Source organism: Pristiophorus japonicus, chromosome 9, assembly GCF_044704955.1.
Source record: "Pristiophorus japonicus isolate sPriJap1 chromosome 9, sPriJap1.hap1, whole genome shotgun sequence".
NCBI classification, from domain to species: domain Eukaryota; kingdom Metazoa; phylum Chordata; class Chondrichthyes; family Pristiophoridae; genus Pristiophorus; species Pristiophorus japonicus.
The window spans coordinates 170,162,763-170,182,592 of record NC_091985.1 but is presented as its reverse complement, the minus strand read 5'-3'; the positions used below and the strand labels follow the sequence as shown (position 1 = coordinate 170,182,592).

Below are 19,830 nucleotides of genomic sequence, written 5' to 3'. Positions count from 1 at the left end.
TTGCAGATTTTTTGTCCTCCTCACACATTGCTTTTTCTCCTATCTTTGTATCATCAGCAAATTTGGTACGTTACACTCAGTCCCTTCTTCCAAGTCGTTAATATAGATTGTAAATAGTTGGGGTCCCGGCACTGATCCCTGCGGCACCCCACTAGTTACTGGTTGCCAACCAGAGAATGAACCATTTATCCCGACTCTCTGTTTTCTGTTAGTTAGCCAATCCTCTATCCATGCTAATATATTACCCCTAACCCCATGAACTTTTACCTTGTGCAGTAACTTTTTATGTGGCACCTTGTCAAATGCCTTCTGCAAGTCCAAATACACCACATCCACCGGTTCCCCTTTATCCACCCTGTTTGTTACATCCTCAAAGAATTCCAGCAAATTTGTCAAACATGACTTCCCCTTCATAAATCCATGCTGACTCTGTCTGACCGAATTTTGCTTTTCCAAATATCCTGCTACTGCTTCTTTAATAATGGACTCCAACATTTTCCCAACCACAGATGTTCGGCTAACTCTTCCCATTTTCATTTCTATTAAAGTCAATGCTCTCAGCCAGGGGGGGGGGGGCAATAAAAGGCCACAGTAATTGTCTGTAGCACCCTGGGTTTGAGAAGGATAACTGAGCAGGGTTGCTGCTCCCCGTTATCCACTGATGCCTACAGAGTACGGAAGTCAGGTGGGCAAGGGATTTGGCTTCTGCTGTCATGTTTCCCCATGGAAAATAGTTTGCTGGCAAGACACATGCATAACCAGCTGGGTGAGGTCAACTAGTCTCCATGCAACCATACGTACCTCAGAAAGGAGCTATTGGTCTAGAAAATGGTTGTGACCCATTTTCAGGTGCATACCCAGTGACACGTAGACAGTGCGCGCCGTAACCAGGAGGCGCAAGGCCAGCCCGAAGTCACTCCTCCACAGGCAGCTCGGCCATTTTATATAGACCGGTGAGGCAAGTGGGCCGAAGGCAAGTCCCGGGGGGGGGGGGGGGGGGGAGGGGATAGAGCGGTCGGGATACTGTGGAGTCGGTGGGAGCACTTCTACTCCTCCTGGCTCCACAGGAATGTTTTAAACATTTACCTTTAGGCTGCAGCGGCTGCTGAAGATTCCAGGCCCGGGGTTAGATTCTGCTCCGTGCTTCCCAATTTCAGAGTTGCTCGAAAACTGCCGTTAGGCCCCTCTTTACAAAAATCGGATGAGCTTACCTCTTGCCTTCAGCGTTGTGCTCGAAGGCCTCTCCCCTTCTGGCCTCATGACAGGAGGCTTGTTGTGAACCAGCTTCCACCAGCCTGGCTCGCCAAACTGCTGAGCACCCGAACGGAAATACATGGGGCTGCCCACAGAGAGACAGCCTGCCACAGTGCTCCACCAGGTCGAGGTCTTCTTCCTAAAATGCAATGAGTACAAATAAGATTAGAGTGAGAGAAAGACTTGCATTTATATAGCGACTTCCACGACCTCTGAACGTCCCAAACTGCTTTTTAGCCAATGAAATACTTTTGAAGTGTAGTCACTGTTGTAATGTGGGAAACGCAGCAGCCAATTTGCGCACAGCAAGCTCCCACAAACAGCAATGTGATAATGACCAGATAATCTGTTTTTCTGATGTTGATTGAGGGATAAATATTGGCCAGGTCACCGGGAAGAACGCCATTGTTCTTCTTCTAAATAGTGCCATGGGATCGTTTACGCCCCCTGAGAGAGCAGTTGAGGCCTCAGTTTAATGTCTCATCCGAAAGACGGCACCTGAGACAGTGCAGCACTCCCTCAGTACTGGACTGAAGTGTCAGGTTGGATTTTGTGCTCTGGATTGGGGCTTGAACTCACAAGCTTCTGACTCCTTTTATAGAGGTGAGAGTGCTATCACGAGCCCATGGCTAACACCATGACTGGTAGTGAACTTTGCTTTGATATTTTGGCATGCTACAACTACATGTGTGGCATCCAAAATCCGGAGTTCCGGAATCCAGGCCAATTCGTGGCGGGGTCGTCCGGAAACCGGAAAATGTTCCAAGATCCAGACTCTCCCGTCTTGGCCCGACCTCCGACCGCCCGACCTCCCTCCACCCGCCCCCCACCGCACTTCCAGCGGCTTGACCGATCCCCCCCACCCCACTTCCAGCGGCTTGACCGATCCCCCCCACCCCACTTCCGGCAGGCCCTGACCTCCGATTGCCCGGATCTCGGACGTCACACTTGTATTACTGTATCTTCATGTTTAAGTATTTGATTAATTTTCCCTCAATTGCTGCACACATACAGTTTCCTGCAGACAGGAAGCAGAGAGTCGGGATAAACGGGTCATTTTCAGAATGGCAGGCAGTGACTAGTGGGGTGCCGCAGGGCCCCAGCTATTTACAATATCCATCAATGATTTAGATGAAGGAATTGAATGTAATATCTCCAAGTTTGCAGATGACACTAAGCTGGAAGCTGGTGTGAGCTATGAGGAGGACGCTAAAAAGGTTTCAGGGTGACTTCGACAGGTTAGATGAGTGGGCAAATGCATGGCAGATGCAGTATTATGTGGATAAATGTGAGGTTATCCACTTTGGTGGCAAAAACAGGAAGACTGAATATTATCTGAATGGCGGCAGATTAGGAAAAGGGGAGGTGCAACGAGACCTGGGTGTCATGGTACATCAGTCATTGAAAGTGGGCATGCAGGTACAGCAGGCGGTGAAGAAGGCAAATGGCATGTTGGCCTTCATAGCTAGGGGATTTGAGTATAGGAGCAGGGAGGTCTTACTGCAGTTGTACAGGGCCTTGGTGAGGCCTCACCTGGAATATTGTATTCAGTTTTGGTCTCCTAATCTGAGGAAGGTCGTTCTTGCTATTGAAGGAGTGCAGCGAAGGTTCACCAGACTGATTCCCGGGATGGCAGGACTGACATATGAAGAAAGACTGGATCGACTAGGCTTATATTCAATGGAATTTAGAAGAAGGAGAGGGGATCTCAAAGAAACATTTAAAATTCTGACGGGATTGGACAGGTTAGATACAGGAAGAATGTTCCAGATGTTGGGGAAGTCCAGAACCAGGGGACACAGTCTAAGGATAAGGGGTAAGCCATTTAAGACCGAGTTGAGGAGAAACTTCTTCACTCAAGAGAGTTGTTAACCTGTGGAATTCCCTACCGCAGAGAGTTGTTGATGCCAGTTTGTTGGATATATTCAAGAGGGAGTTAGATATGGCTTTTAGGGCTAAAGGGATCAAGGGTGATGGAGAGAAAGCAGGAAAGGGATACTGAGGTGATGATCAGCCATGATCTTATTGAATGGTGGTGCAGGCTCGAAGGACGAAATGGCCTACTCCTGCACCTATTTTCTATTTACATGAGCAAAATATTACAGCCATACAATACTGGTCTTTTTCTTTTTTAGCCTCCCTTATTCAATTTTCCTCCCAAATTTTCCCTATTTCCTGAAGTCCCTGTGCTTTCCTGCATTCTCTTTCAACTGAAAAGCCATAGCCATCCAGGCGATAGAGGTTTCCAAGATGGCCACAATACCAACCTGTAATTGGGCAATAAGAGGACAGATCAGTCTAGAGATGTCCTTTGTCAAAGTTGAATGGACATACTGAGAACTGACACCAATGACTAAGACTGGATAACAAATAGCTTTCGGAATGGACCCTATTCACAACAAAACCAGTGTTGTTGATCAGCACACTGCCAGACGTCTAAAAAAATAATCACTGTCGGATGCACAATGCATCCTTAACACCTGGGCAAGAGAGAAAAGTGAAGGATTTACAAGAGAAGTTAGTTTTCTGGTAACACTATAGAAAAATGCATCATTAAATGGGAATTCAATAAAATTTTCCATACAGTCTTCAGCTTTGGTACATTCTATAATTCTGGAAAGTTTCCTTGGACTTTGGCGTCAATATTTGATAAATATTCTTGCCCTCTTGAGATTTTTCCGTCCTACATGAAGCACAGTGCACTTGTCTGTATTAAATGGCATCTGCTATTGGGTGGGTGTTAATGAGTTTGATGAATCCTCAATTACACAGTAGGGTGACGTATGTCTGCCTGGACTTCCCATGGTATGATTTTGTCACATCTGGGTGTCACATGACCCAAAATCCAAGGCTTGTATAAACGGGATGGCATAGGGGAGCTGATGTGAATGAGGGGGTATGGGGAAAGAAAGTGATGGGGGTGGGGGGGCGCAAGTATGGGGAAAGGAAGGACGCGAGAAGGACGATAACGGCAGCAAGCGTGGCAAGGGAAACAGGGGTAAAGCGGAAGGGGCACAATAGCAGAGCAATGGGCTGGGTAACATAGAAGACAGGTAGGTACAGGTTGAAAGGGTCGGATGCAATTATCAGCGAGGCTGTGTTGCAAAGGGGTAGTGCATGAGTTACTCTGTGCCTTCACCACTGTTCCTCCAATCCAAACCCTCACTGGAACCCAAGTTCAAACCCTCAGGTAAGAGAGAGATGCCATGGGAGATTCCACTGGTGTTGAGAAAAATCTCAAGAGAAAGTGACAACTATCTAACAATTAAAGAGACGATTGTGTTTCCTGAGGGGGAATTCATTACCTTTCCATACAGCGCTGTGCAGAATGTGCTGCTGGGTTTGCCATGATATTTTGCTAATGAGCAGGCAGTAAGAAAAAACATGGCATCCATTTTGTGTGGATAAAGGGAAGAACTGGCAAATGATACTTAAAGGGTTGACAGTGGATAGGCAATGGAAAACATTTATAGATTACATGGAAGAACTTCAACAATTGTACATCCCTACCTGGAGTAAAAATAAAACGGGGAAGGTGGCTCAACCGTGGCTAACAAGGGAAATTAGGGATAGTGTTAAATCCAAGGAAGAGGCATATAAATTGACCAGAAAAAAAAGCAAACCTGAGTACTGGGAGAAATTTAGAATTCAGCAGAGGAAGACAAAGGGTTTAATTAGGAGGGGGAAAATAGAGTACGAGCGGAAGCTTGCAGGGAACATAAAAACTAACTGCAAAAGCTTCTATCGATATGTGAAGAGAAAAAGATTAGTGAAGACCAACGTAGGTCCTTTGCAGTCAGAATCAGGTGAATTTATAATGGGGAACAAAGAAATGGCAGACCAATTCAACAAATACTTTGGATCTGTCTTCACTAAGGAAGACACAAATAACCTTCCGGAAATACTAGGGGTTCAAAGGTCTAGCAAAAAGGAGGAACTGAAGGAAATCCTTATTAGTCAGGAAATTGTGTTAGGGAAATTGATGGGATTGAAGGTCGATAAATCCCCAGGGCCCGATAGGCTGCATCCCAGAGTACTTAAGGAAGTGGCCCTAGAAATAGTGGATGCATTGGTCATCATTTTCCAACAGTCTATCGACTCGGGATCAGTTCCTATGGACTGGAGGGTAGCTAATGTAACACCACTTTTTAAATAGGGAGGGAGAGAGAAAGCGGGTAATTATAAACCTGTTAGCCTGACATCAGTGGTGGGGAAAATGTTGGAATCAATTATTAAGGATGAAATAGCAGCACATTTGGAAAGCAGTGACAGGATCGGTCCAAGTCAGCATGGATTAATGAAAGGGAAATCATGCTTGACAAATCTTCTGGAATTTTTTGAGGATGTAACCAGTAGAGTGGACAAGGGAGAATCAGTGGATGTGGTGTATTTGGACTTTCAAAAGGCTTTTGACAAGGTCTCACACAAGGGATTAGTGTGCAAAATTAAAGCACATGGTATTGGGGATAATGTACTGACGTGGATAGAGAACTGGTTGGCAGACAGGAAGCAGAAAGTCGGAATAAACGGGCCCTTTTCAGAATGGCAGGCAGTGACCAGTGGGGTGCCGCAGGGCTCAGTGCTGGGACCCCAGCTCTTTACAATATACATCAATGATTTAGATGAAGGAATTGAATGTAATATCTCCAAGTTTGCAGATGGCACTAAGCTGGGTGGTGGTGTGAGCTGTGAGGAGGATGCTAAGAGGCTACAGGGTGACTTGGACAGGTTAGGTGAGTGGGTAAATTCATGGCAGATGAAGTATAATGTGGATAAATGTGAGGTTATCCACTTTGGTGGCAAAAACAGGAAGACTGAATATTATCTGAATGGTGACAGATTAGGAAAAGGGGAGGTGCAACAAGACTTGGGTGTCATGGTACATCAGTCATTGAAGTTTGGCATGCAAGTACAGCAGGCGGTGAAGGCGGCAAATGACATGTTGGCCTTCATAGCTCGGGGATTTGAGTATAGGAGCAGGGAGGTCATACTGCATTTGTACAGAGCCTTGGTGAGGCCACACCTGGAATATTGTGTTCAGTTTTGGTCTCCTAATCTGAGGGAGGACGTTCTTGCTATTGAGGGAGTGCAGCGAAGGTTCACCAGACTGATTCCCGGGATGGCAAGACTGACATATGAGGAGAGACTGGATCGACTGGGCTTGTATCCACTGGAGTTTAGAAGAATGAGAGGGGATCTCATAGAAACATATAAAATTCTGACAGGATTGGACAGGTTGGAGAAAGGAAGAACGTTCCCGTTGCTGGGGAGTTCCAGAACCAGTGGTCACAGTCTAAGAATAAGAGGTGAGCCATTTAGGACCGAGATGAGGAGAAACTTCTTCACTCAGAGAGTGGTTAACCTGTGGAATTCTCTACCGCAGAAAGTTGTAGAGGCCAGTTCTTTAAATATATTCAAAAGGGAGTTAGATATGGCCCTTATGGCCAAAGAGATCAAGGGATATGGAGAGAAAGCAGGAAAGGGGTACTGAGGTTGAATGATCAGCCATGATCTTATTGAATGGCGGTGCAGGCTCGAAGGGCCGAATGGCCTGCTCCTGCACCTAATTTCTATGTTTCTATGTAATCTTTAAATATTAACCTCCCTGACTGCCATTAGTGTCGGAAGACCTAGAAATGACAGAAAAGGGGTAACTACTGAGCTGACTGGAAAGGTAGGGATTCTGAATGGAAAACGGGAGTAAGAAAATACTGCAGAACTGGAATGGAAGTGCCAGAAACGTGACTCTCGCTGTAATTCGCCAAGACCATTTCTAACAAAACCTACTATTATTTCACCCTCTTCTTTTACACCCAACTCTCATGCTCATGCCTGGCTGAGTAGCATGATATGAATTGTATAGGAATGTCTAAATGACCTACATTTGACGAACAGCTAACAACATAGCAATGGCCTGAATGGCAAATTAAAGATGTACAAGTGGCTGCTTATAGATTTGCTTTGAAGTGCCGCACTCCTTCACTATTGTGCTGTTGGAATATTGCATCTGTGTTGGAAATGCTCCATAAACAGTTACTATGCTGCTTCATAAACCAATGAGTACACGAGGGAAAAACACACCAACATTTTAATCTATTACAACTCAATTGTCGCAATACCGCACGAGGATTACAATTTTTCAGGCACTGAGTCTTAATTCACAGGTTTAATTCACTGCCTGTGTTGTGCGTATTTTACCTGTTTCCCAGTAAGAAGGCCCAGTGTTTGTCAATAAAAGCACAAATATCTTCCTTCCAGCGGAAGTACCCTTGACGACCAGTTCCTTCCAATGATAAATTGTACATGGCCAACATCACAACCTGAGAGAGAGAAATAAAGCACAGGCTTAAATCAAACTTTACATCACACAGGAGCCGAGGAAAGACTTACATTTATATAGCAACCACAGGACATCCCAGACCAATTTACAGCCAATTAAGTACTTCTAAAGTGTAGTCACTGTTGTAATGTAGGAAACATGACATCCAATTTGCGCACAGCAAGCTCCCACAAGCAGCAATGTGATAATGACTAGATCATCTGTTTTAGTGGTGTTGGTTGAGGGATAAGTATTGACCAGGACACCGGGGATAACTCCCCTGCTCTTTGAAATAGTGCCGTGGGATCTTTTACGAGAAAGCGGACGGGCCCTCGGTTTAACGTCTCATCCGAAAGATGGCACCTCCGACAGTGCAACACTCCCTCAGCACTGCACTGGGAGTGTCAGCCTAGATTATGTGCTCAGGTCCCCAGAATTGGACTTGAACCCACACACTTCAGATTATGGGGCATAAAGGATAGACTAAAACTTGAAACCAGAGGCTAACAGCCTGCCAGTACGAAGGCTACTTCTCAAATCAAGGAACTATTTTTCCTGCACTTGTTTTGATGAACCACTAACTCGATTGAGATCACAATTGATGCCATCTTTAGCGATGTCAGCAAATGAAATGCACTAAACGGCGATTGTTTCTATGAAGAGAAGTCATCATTTGGGGAGGATAGGAATGATACACAGGGACAATTAACTTTGTAAGCAGCTATAGAGCCTTGTACATTGTTCTGATAAGACGAAAAGGTATAAAGATACACTTGGAATTAGGAAAATAAATTTAGGGAAAATCGCATTTTGCAAATTTAGAAATTGGCTACCTTTCTGGCTGCAAGAATGGCCAAGATAACTGGTTCTGTTCTTTTGCTCAATAGTCTTGAAAGCTGCAATTGTTCCAGCATTCACCACCTTTTGTGGAGAGTGTTACAGGTTTCCAGTACTGTGTGTGTGAAATGTGTTTCCTGATTCCCCTCCTCAATGGCCCAGGTCTCATTTTGAGATTATGTCTCCTCGTTCTGGATTCCCCCACCAGAGGAAATTGCTTCTCTGTATCCTCCCAATCGAATCCCTTTAACATTTTAAACACCTTGAAGATATAACCAATGCATGTGGGTTTATTTTGTATATAAAATGCACTGAGCATATTTTCGAAGATCATACGTACTTGTTGCCACGTGAGCTTCAGTCTCTCGAAGTGCTCCTTCCCGTCTTCCACGCAGTCTGAACAACTGAATCGGAAGAAGTTATCGCCCCGCAAGTAACTGGGGTTCTCTCCCCTTAACTGAGCTGGAGAGAGAGAGGGGGGGGGGGTGGTGGGGGAGAGTGCAATGGAATTAAAAGGAAAGAGAGGATCTGATTTACATCAAAACTGGAAAAAAAAAAGCAACCTCTTTCACAAGGTGACAAAATATTCCAAATCAAAGCATCACACAATGTACAATATGCGTCTTGCCAAGCTCCCAAGATGCCAATCTCCACAAGTGAGGCTGTTGAGACACTTCGTGCTTATTGGCTTATCCCGTGCGTCCCCCCAAAGAGCTCCTTCCCATCTTTCGTTCCCAACTTCACACATGGATCTCGTGCCTCACTGCTGGCCACGCTTAAAGCAAGTGATTGGCCATCATTGGGATCAGTTCAAAACAAAAGCTGCCGTTTTTATTTGTTGCTGCCTCTGGGGGTCGTTCAACGCAATCATTCCTGCACTCAGGCAGCACATAGCGACAGGAATATGCCGTTCAGCCCCTCAGGACTGTTCCGCCAGTCAGTTAGATCATGGCTGAGCTGCACCTCATCTCCATTAATCCGCCGTAGCTCCATATCCATTGATAGCCTTAAACTAACAAAAGACGGACAATCTCAGTCTCAAAAGCATCTCAGAGAATTCCAGATTTCCACTACCCTGTGTGTGAAGAAGTGAATCCTGATTTCTCTCCTGAATGGCCCAGGTCTCATTTTATGATTGTGTCCTCTTGGTCTGGATTCCCCCGCCAGAGGAAATGCTTTCTCTGTATCTACCCGTGAACGTTTTAAACACCTCGATGGCACACTCCACAAACACTTGCCCCAGCCAAGGCACTGTCTCCATTTATACCACATGCTCAAAGTGCAACGTTAAAGAAAAAGATTTTTCTGAATCGCATTTCCAAGACCACAGATCTTTTTACATCGGAGCATTTATCAAATACATACGCAATACAATGGAGAAAAAAAAGCTTTGCTGCAAGAAAGTGCCATCAAGCCCATAGATGTGTGTTGCGACTGATGCAAACGTTGCGAATAGCACTTTTTGGGTCCTTGCATTTCTTATTTTTAGTCCTTTTCCAGTGATTGTGTGCCGGTATAAACATTAGGAGGGCTGAAACCAATATCTGACGGCTATCGTTTGCTTTGTGGCACAGGGATAGTGCTGTGTAAGAAAGAATATAGCGTCTTTCACAACCTCAGGGCGTCCCAAAGCGCTTTTGTTATGTCGCAAACAGGGCAGTCAATTTGTGCACAGCAAGGTGCCACAAACAGCAATGAGATAATGACCAGATAATCGGTTTTAATGAACCTTCTCCAGCCCCCAGGTCCCTGGCTGCACCCGCTGCTCTACCAATTCCGATCGCTCATCACCCCACCATCAGAGGCAGAGCTTTCAGCCATCTTGCCGCCCCCCCTCGGGAGACTTCCTTCCTAAACCCCTTCAGCTTGCTACATTTCTCCCCACCTTCAAATCCACCTTGTATTGCCCGCTTTTGCTTCTCTAATTCGAAGCTGCGGCGTTTGGGGGTGGAAGTGCTTTTGGAGCGGGGCGGAAGGTGGCCATGTCGGCCGACAATTAAAATAAAATGGTGGCGCGCCCTCCCCGTTAAGGGCAGACGCGCCGCCCAGCCACTGGCAGCTTCCCTCGGGGAAAAGCTGTCGGGGCACCGAGCGGCGGCGGGTCAGAGAGTGCCTGACAGGGCGGAAACCCTTTTCTGCCACCAATTTCTGAAGGTCAGCCCATCCGCCTGCCCCTGGTCTCAAAGGCCTCATCACCCTATTGCCACCTCTTAGAGGTGATAATGGAGCAGGGCAATTTCAGCCCCATCTTGTTTTGTTGAAGTTGCTTTATAAATACTAGTAGATTATTATTATTCATTTACTGATCTACTGAATGCAGTTGGTATCAGGGATCAGAGACCTGAGCAGATAATCCAAGCGAAGGGAGTGCTGCACTGTCGGAAGTGCCGTCTTTTCGATAAAATGCTAAAAAGAGGCCCTGTCCTCCCTCTTAGGTCCCATGTAAAAGATCCCATGCACTATTCAAAGAAGAGGTGGGGAACTCCCCCATCGCCGGTGTCCCGGCCAATATTTATCCCTCAACCAACATCACTAAAACAGATTATCTGGTCATTTATCTCATTGTTGTTTTATCTGGTCATTTATCTCATTGCTGTTTTATCTGGTCATTTATCTCATTGCTGTTTTATCTGGTCATTTATCTCATTGCTGTTTTATCTGGTCATTTATCTCATTGCTGTTGGTGGGACATATAAGATACTGAGGAGGCTCAACAAGGTAGATGCAGAGAGGATGTTTCCACGAGTGGGGAATCTAGAACCAGGGGGCATAGTTTCAGAATAAGGGGTCGCCCATTTAGAACAGAGATGAGGAGGAATTTCTTCTCTCAGAGGGTCGTAAATCTGGAATTCTCTACCCCAGAGAGCTGTGGAGGTTATATATATATATATATATTTTTTAAAGAGTTGAATTTATATAGCGCCTTTCACGACCACCAGACGTCTAAAAGCGCTTTACAGCCAATGAAGTACTTTTGGAGTATAGTCACGGTTATAATGTGGGAAACGCAGCAGCCAATTTGCGCACAGCAAGCTCCCACAAACAGCAATGTGATAATGACCAGATAATGTTTTTGTTATGTTGATTGAGGGATAAATATTGGCCAGGACACCGGGGAGAACTCCCCTGCTCTTCTTCGAAATAGTGCCATGGGGTCTTTTACGTCCACCCGAGAGCAGACTGGACCATATTTTTAAGCGATAAAGGAATAAAGGCTTATGGGGGGGAGGGGGGGGGGGGGGGCGGGGGCAGGCAGGGAAGTGGAGCTGAGTCCATGATCAGATCAGCCATGATCTTATTGAATGGCGGAGCAGGCTCAAGGGGCCAAATGGCTTATTCCTGCTCCTATTTCTTATGTTCTTATGGATCTTGCTGGACTTAAATTTGCTACTGCGTTTCCTACCTTACAACACTGACAAAGTACTTCGCTGTAAAGTGTTTTGGGATATCCTGAGCTTGCAAAGGGACTATATGTCCCATAGTCTATTTAGTGTAAGGGCAGAAAAACCCTGTAGGAAAAGTCACATTTCAGCAAGTATGCTTTATTGTTTCTCATGTTCTTTTTCAACATGGTACTACTCTGAATTTATTGCCTCCAGCTGATCCCACAACTACCACTGCCAGTGACAGACCTGCAAGACTTCAGCATTGTGTTAGGTGCTCCAAACATTGTCTTCAGACACGAGTCACATTTAGACGGGCAAAATCTATACATGTAGTGTGGAATATTGCTCACAGTTCAAATGAACATAGGGAGAATTGTTCACACATCAGCTTAGAAGGGGGCCACGCTGTCCATCATACCTGTGACCGCTCTTTGAAAGGGCTATTCAATTAATACCACTGCTCTTTCCCCATAGCTCTGCAAATTTTTCCTTTTCAAGTGTTTATCCAATTCCCGTTTGAAAGTTACTATTGAATCTGCTTCCACCGCCCTTTCAAGCAGTGCATTCCAGATCGTAACAACCCACTGCGTAAAAAAAGATTCTCCTCATCTCCACCGCTTCTTTTGCCAATCATCTTAAATCGGTGTCCTCTGGTTACCGACTCACTTGCCAGCGGAAACAGATCCTCCCTGTCTACTCAAAACCCCTCATACATTTGAACATTTCTATTAATTCTTCCCTTAACCATCTCTGTTCCAAGGAGAGTCAGGATAAATGGTTCACTCGCGTAACTAGTGGGCAATCAGTAACTAGTGGGGTACCGCAGGGATCAGTGCTGGGACCCCAACTATTTACAATCTATATTAACGACTTGGAAGAAGGGACTGAGTGTAACGTAGCCAAGTTTGCAGACGATACAAAGATGGGAGGAAAAGCAATGTGAGGAGGACACAAAAAATTTGCAAAAGGACAGGCTAAGTGAGTGGGCAAAAATTTGGCAGATGGAGTATAATGTTGGAAAGTGTGCGATCATGCACTTTGGCAGAAAAAAAATCAAAAAACAAGTTATTATTTAAATGGAGAAAGATTACAAAGTGCTGCAGTACAGCAGGACCTGGGGGTACTTGTGCATGAAACACAAAAGGATAGTATGCAGGTACAGCAAGTGATCAGGAAGGCCAATGAAATGTTGGCCTTTATTGCAAAGGAGATGGGAGTATAAAAGCAGGGAAGTCTTGCTACAGTTATATAAGGTATTGGTGAGGCCACACCTGGAATATTGCGTGCAGTTTTGGTTTCCATATTTACGAAAGGATATACTTGCTTTGGAGGCAGTTCAGAGAAGGTACACTAGGTTGATTCCGGAGATGAAGGAGTTGACTTATGAGGAAAGGTTGAGTAGGTTGGGCCTCTACTCATTGGAATTCAGAAGAATGAGAGGTGATCTTATCGAAACGTAAATGAGGGGGCTTGACAAGGTAGATGCAGAGAGGATGTTTCCGCTGATGGGGAAGACTAGAACTAGAGGGCATGACCTTAGAACAAGGGGTCACCCATTTAAAACAGAGATGAGGAGAAATTACTTCTCTCAGAGGGTTGTAAATCTGTGGAATTCGCCGCCTGAGAGCTGTGGAAGCTGGGACATTGAATAAATTTAAGACAGAAATAGACAGTTTCTTAAACGATAAAGGGATAAGGGGTTATGGGGAGCAGGCGGGGAAGTGGAACTGAGTCCATGATCAGATCAGCCATGATCATATCAAATGGTGGAGCAGGCTCGAGGAGCTGTATGGCCTACTCCTGTTCCTATTTCTTATGTTCTTATGTTTCTGTAGAACAATCTCAGGTTCTCTAGTCTCTCCATATAACTGGTCCCTCATCCCTGGTACCATTCTGGAAAATCTCCTCGGCACCTTCTTTAAGACCTTGACATCCTTCCTCAGGTGTGGTGCTACAGAAGTGGACATTATTTGGACAAAATGAACATAGTGAGATTCAGTCACACATCATGTCCAAATGTTCATGTGCAACACACTTTACTCAAATTCTACTGCAGCACTGGATTCCGTGGCACAAGGTAAACCAGCAGTATACTTCAGATGTGGAATGTCAAATAACACAACTGATGAAGCAGCCTGCATTCAGTCTCCAGTGTAAATAGGAGCCACCAGATAAGGCATTAAAAGTGTTCATGAGACACTTACAAATGGCCAATGGGACCATATCCTGAGCCCCAGCATGCGACAGCCGCAAGGACATTGACAAAATATTACCTCATGCAAGGCTGTGCGAGGGACGCCACTCTTTATTATGTGAACATCTTACTGCAGAGAGGCTCACGCTAGGAGCTATCCCAAAAGGTTACACAGTAGAATTTTCAAAACACCTCGCAGAAGATTGACCTGAATTCTCATTTACTAAGAATCTAATGTTTTATACAGTATTTACAGCACAGAAACAGGCCATTCGGCCCAACAGATCCGTGCTGGTGTTCATGCTCCACACGAGCCTCCTCCCACCCTACTTCATCTAACCCACCACCATATCCTTCTATTCTTTTCTCCCTCGTGTGCTGCTCCAGCTTCCCCTTAAATGCATCTATGCCATTCACCTCAACCACTCCCTGTGGTAGCGAGTTCCACATTCTCTGAGTAAAGAAGTTTCTCCCGAATTCCTTATTGGACTTATTCATGACTATGTTATATTTTTGACCCCCAGTTCTGGTCTCCCCTGCAAATGGAAATAGCTTTTCTACGTCTATCCTATTCAATACTTTCGTAATCTTAAAGGCCTATCAGGTCACCCCTCAGTCTTTCCTTTCCAAAAAAAAAGCCCCAGCCTTTCCCGATAGGTATAACCTCTCAATTCTGGTATCATCCTAGCAAATCTTTGTAACACCGTCTCCAGTGCCTCTACATCTTTTTTTTTATAATATGGAGACCAGAACTTTTCAAACTACTCCAAGTGTGGTTTAATAAAGGTTAGATACAAGTTGAACATCACTTCTCTGCTTTTCAATTCTGTCCCTCTAGAAATGAACCCCAGTGCTTTTAAAAAAAATAAATGACCCTATTAATCTGTGTCGCAACTTTCAATGATTTGTGTAATTGCAACCCCGAGATCCCTCTGCCCCATTTAGACACTAATTTTCCAAGGAATATGTGGCCTCCTTATTCATCCTACCAAAATGTACCACCTCACAGTTATCTATATTTAAGTTAATTCACCAATTACACATCCATTCTACAAGTTTATTACTGTCTTCCTGTATCTTTAACATTCAAACAGATCTAAGTCAGACCTGTGTCCTTTCAACTCTACTCCAAGCACCACCTCATACCAGTGCAGTTTGCAGTATGCCTGCAACATCACGGGCCATGTCCCATTTGGTACTGTTCTCTTGGTGATCTATTCTTCTAAAATCTGTGTGCACTGACGGCTCTGCGATTCAGTAGGCCCTGAGGTCGGCGAGTAGGAGGTCGGGAGTTCGGAGGCCGAGAGGTCGGGATGCCACAGAGGTCGGTGAGGTGATTTGGTGAGTAGCTCAGTAGCTCTCTTCCCTCTATTTCTTTTTAAGTAGATTTTAAATTAGATCAGTCTAACTAGAAGGATGGCAGTGCAGCTCAGTCCCGTGGAGTGCACATCCTGCAGCATGTGGGAAGTCCTGGACACTTCGCGCAGCCTAGACAACCATGTGTGCAGGAGGTGTCTCCAGCTTCAACTGCTCGAGCCCCGCGTTTCGGAGCTGGGGCAGCGGGTGGAGTCAATACGATGCATCCGCGAGGCTGAGAACTACGTGGATAGCACATTTCAGGAGGTGGTTACCCCGCAGCTTAAAGGCGTGCAGGTAATGAGTAAGTGGGTGACCACCAGACGTAGTAAGTGTGCTAGGCAGGTAGCGCAGGAGTCCCCCCATGAGTCCATCTCGCTTTCAAACCGATATTCTCTTCTGAGTATCGGTAAGGATGATGGTGCCTCTGGGGAGTGCAGCCAGAGCCAATTCCAAGGCACCACGGGTGGCTCAGCTGCACAGGGGGAAGGGACGAAGAACACAAAAGCCCTAGTGATCGGGGATTCTATAGTTAGGGGAACAGACAGGGGTTTCTGTGGCTGTAGACATGACTCCCGAATGGTTTTGTGCCTCCCTGGTGCCAGGGTCAAGGATGTCACAGAGCGAACGCAGGGCATCCTGGGGGGGTGGGGGTGGTAAACAACTAGAGGTCGTGGTCCATATCGGGACCAACGACATAGGTAAAATGAGGGATGAGGTCCTACAGGAAGAATTTAGGGAGCTAGGAAGAAAATTAAAGGGTAGGACCTCAAAGATAGTAATCTCTGGGTTACTACCGGTGCCACGTGCTAATGAGTATAAGAATAGAAGGATAGAGAGGATGAACACGCGGCTGGAAAGTTGGTGTAGGAGGGAGGGCTTTAAATTCTTGAGGCATTGGGACCGCTTCTGGGGGAGATGGGACCTGTACAAACTGGACGGGCTGCACCTCAACAGCACCGGGACCAACATCCTCACGGGGAGTTTTGCTAGTGCTGTTGGGGAGAGTTTAAACTAGCTTGGCAGGAGGATGGGAACCTGAGAACGATTTCAAAAGGGAAGGAAGTAAAGCAGGAGTTGGATAGCAAGAATCTAGAAAGCGAATCTGTAAGACAGAGGAAACAGGGCTTAGTGTGTCTTTAGCAAGGAGGTCTTCCTGTGCTAAATGGTATATACTTTAATGCAAGGAGTATAGCGAATAAGGTGGATGAGCTGAGAGCACAGGTAGACACTTGGGAGTATGACACGATAGCCAATACAGAAACATGGCTGAGAGAGGGGCAGGTTTGGCAGATTAATATTCCTGGCTACAGGATTTTTAGACAAGATAGAGGGGGGGGGGGGGGGGGGTAAAAAGGTGAAGGGGTTACGGTACTGATTAACGAAACTATTACAGCGGTGAGGAGGGATGATATTTTAGAGGGATCATTAACTGAGGCCATATGGGTCGAATTGAAAAATAGAAAAGGGACGATCACACTGCTGGGTGTGTATTATCGACCCCCCCCAAACAGTGGGAGGGAGATAGAGGAGCAAATATGTAGGCAAATTGCAGTGATGTCTAAAAACCATAGGGGATTTTAATTATCCAAATGTTGATTGGGACAAATTTAGTGTGAAGGGTATAGAGGGTGCGGAATTCTTGAAATGCATTCAAGAAAACTTTTACAGTCAGTATGTAGCAAGCCCAACACGAGAGGGGGCGGTCTTGGATTTTGTTTTGGGGAATAAAGCTGGGCAGGTTGAAGGGGTATTAGTGGGGGAGCACTTGGGTGCCAGTGACCATAATTCAGTCAGATTCAAGTAGGTTATGGATAAGGACAAGAATAGGCCTGGAATAAAAGTTCTGAATTGGGGAAAAGCTAATTTTGCTAAGTTAAGGAGTGATTTGGCCATAGTGGACTGAAAACAGCTACTTGTGGGTAAATCAGTGTTGGAACAGTGGGAGCATTCAAGGAGGAGATCCGGAGGGTTCAGGCCAAACATGTGTCCTTAAAGAAAAAAGCTGGGAAAAATAATTCTAGAGCCCCCTGGATGTCAAGGGACTTACAGGGGAGGATTAAGAAAAAAAGGGACACTGATGTCACATATCAACGGCTAAATACTTTAGCATCTTTGGTGGAATATAGAAAGATAAGAGGTAAAATTAAAAAGGACATTAGGAATGCTAAGAGAGAGCACGAGAAATTCTTAGCCAGTAAAATTAAGGAAAACCCTAAGATGTTCTATAAAAATAATAAGAGTAAGAAGGTAACTAAGGAAAGGGTAGGGCCTATTAGAGACCACGAGGGTAATCTTTGTGAGGAGGCGGAAGATGTTGGTAGGGTTCTTAACGAATACTTTGCATCTGTTTTCACAAAGGAAAGAGGTAATGCAGATACTGCTATAGAGGGGTGTGATATTCTGGATGAAATAAATAGAGAGAGGAAGTATTAAGGGGTTTAGCAGCTTTGAAAATCGATAAGTCCCCAGGCCCAGATGAAATGCATCCCAGGTTGTTGAGCGAAGTAAAAGAGGAAATAGCAGAGGCCTTGACCATCATTTTCCAGTCCTCTTTGGATATGGGCATGGTGCTGGAGGATTGGAGGACTGCTAATGTGGTACCCTTGTTTAAGAAGGGAGAAAGGGATAGGCCGAGTAATTACAGGCCTGTCAGTCTAACCTCAGTGGTGGGAAAATTATTGGATAAAATCCTGAAAGACAGGATAAATCTGCATCTGGATAGTCAAGGATTAATTCGGGACAGTCAGCACAGATTTGTTAAGGGAAGATCATGTTTGACTAACCTGATTTAATTTTTTGAGGAGGTAACCAAGAGGGTCGATGGGAGTAGTGTGTACGATGTAGTACATATGGACTTTAGCAAGGTTTTGATAAGGTCTCACATGGTAGACTAGTCATGAAAGTTAAAAGCCCATGGGATCCAGGGCAAAGTGGCAAGTTGGATCCAAAATTGGCTTGGAGGTAGGAAGCAAAGGGTAATGATTGATGGGTGTTTTTATGACTGGAAGGATGTTTCCAATGGGGTTCCGCAGGGCTCAGTACTGGGTCCCTTGCTTTTTGTGGTATATATCAACGATTTAGATTTGAATATAGGAAGTATGATTAAGAAGTTTGCAGACGACACTAAAATTGGCTGTGTGGTTGATAATGAAGAGGCAAGTCATGGGCTGCAGGAGGATATCAATCTACTGGTCAGGTGGGCAGAGCAGTGGCAAATGGAATTTAATTCAGAGAAGTGTGAGGTGATATACTTTGGGAGGGCTAATAAAGAAAGGGTATACACATTAAATGGTAGGCCACTTAATAGTGTAGATGAACAAAGGGACCTTGGAGTGCTCCCTGAAAGTAGCAGGCCAGGTGGATAAGATGGTTAAGAAGGCATACGGAATGCTTGCCTTTATTGCCCAAGGCATAGAATATAAGAGCAGGGAGGTTATGCTTAAATTGTATAATACTTTGGTTAGGCCACAGCTGGAGTACTGCGTGCAGTTCTGGTCGCCGTATTATAGGAAGGACGTGATTGCACTAGAGAGGGTACAGAGGAGATTTACTCGGATGCTGCCTGGAATGGAGAATCTTAGTTATGAGGACAGATTGGATAGGTTGGGTTTGTTCTCATTGGAACAGAGGAGGCCGAGAGGAGACCTCATTGAGGTGGGGGGGGGCTTCTTTACACAGAGGTGGGGATCTGGAATTCGCGCAGAAACCCTCACCACTTTTAAGAGATGGTTGGAGGCACTTAAAGTGCCGTAACCTGCAGGGTTACGGACCTAGAGCTAGTAATTGGGATTAGACTGGATAACCTTTTGTTGGTCGGTGCAGATATAACGGTAAGTACTGCAGGGAATAGAATACGGCCAGGGTGATCTCCTGGACTAGTTTCCATCGCCTGGATGAGTTGGAGAGGAATTTTCCCAGATTTTTTTCCCCCTAAATTGGCCTGCGTTTTTATCTGGTTTTTGCCTCTCCCAGGAGATCACATGGCTCCGGTTGGGGTGGAGTGTAGATGTTTTTAGTATAAGGAGTGTCGCAGTTGTGTGGGATGGACTGGTTGGGCTGGGTGCTCTTTGCCTTTCCGTTATTGTTCATGGGTTTGTATGTAACCTTTTGGGCTGCTGACCAAGGGTCGTGCGGCTCTTTGTCGGCCAGCGCAGATACGATGGGCCGAAATGGCCTCCTTCTACGCTGTAAATTTCTATGTTTCTATGTTAAGCTGAGCGATGTCATCACTGGGGAATGGAAAATGTCTCCACTCTAGTGTCTGCATCAAGCACTTCCATCTGTGGTACTGTATGGACAGGTGCAGAGTGAAAGAAAGTCCTGCTGTTTCTATAGCCTCAGGATGTCCCAAACGCTTTACAGCCAATGAAGTACTTTTGAAGTGTAGACGCTGTTGTAGTGTAGGAGACGCGGCAGCCAATTTGCGCACAGCAAGCTCCCACAAACAGCAATTAGATAAATGACCAGATCATCTGTTTTAG

General features: G+C 45.4%; 1 protein-coding gene across 1 annotated transcript in view; it reads right to left on the bottom strand.

The window, feature by feature from the left end:
• Positions 1-19,830, bottom strand: part of kat14 (lysine acetyltransferase 14) — a 53,381-nt gene that overhangs the window by 27,928 nt on the left and 5,623 nt on the right. The window contains exons 2-4 of the mRNA XM_070890120.1: positions 8,751-8,872; positions 7,453-7,574; positions 1,212-1,393 (exon numbers count right to left, since the gene is read on the bottom strand). Of these exons, the coding sequence (XP_070746221.1) occupies positions 1,212-1,393; positions 7,453-7,574; positions 8,751-8,872 (426 nt within the window). The remainder of the gene's footprint in view (positions 1-1,211; positions 1,394-7,452; positions 7,575-8,750; positions 8,873-19,830) is intronic.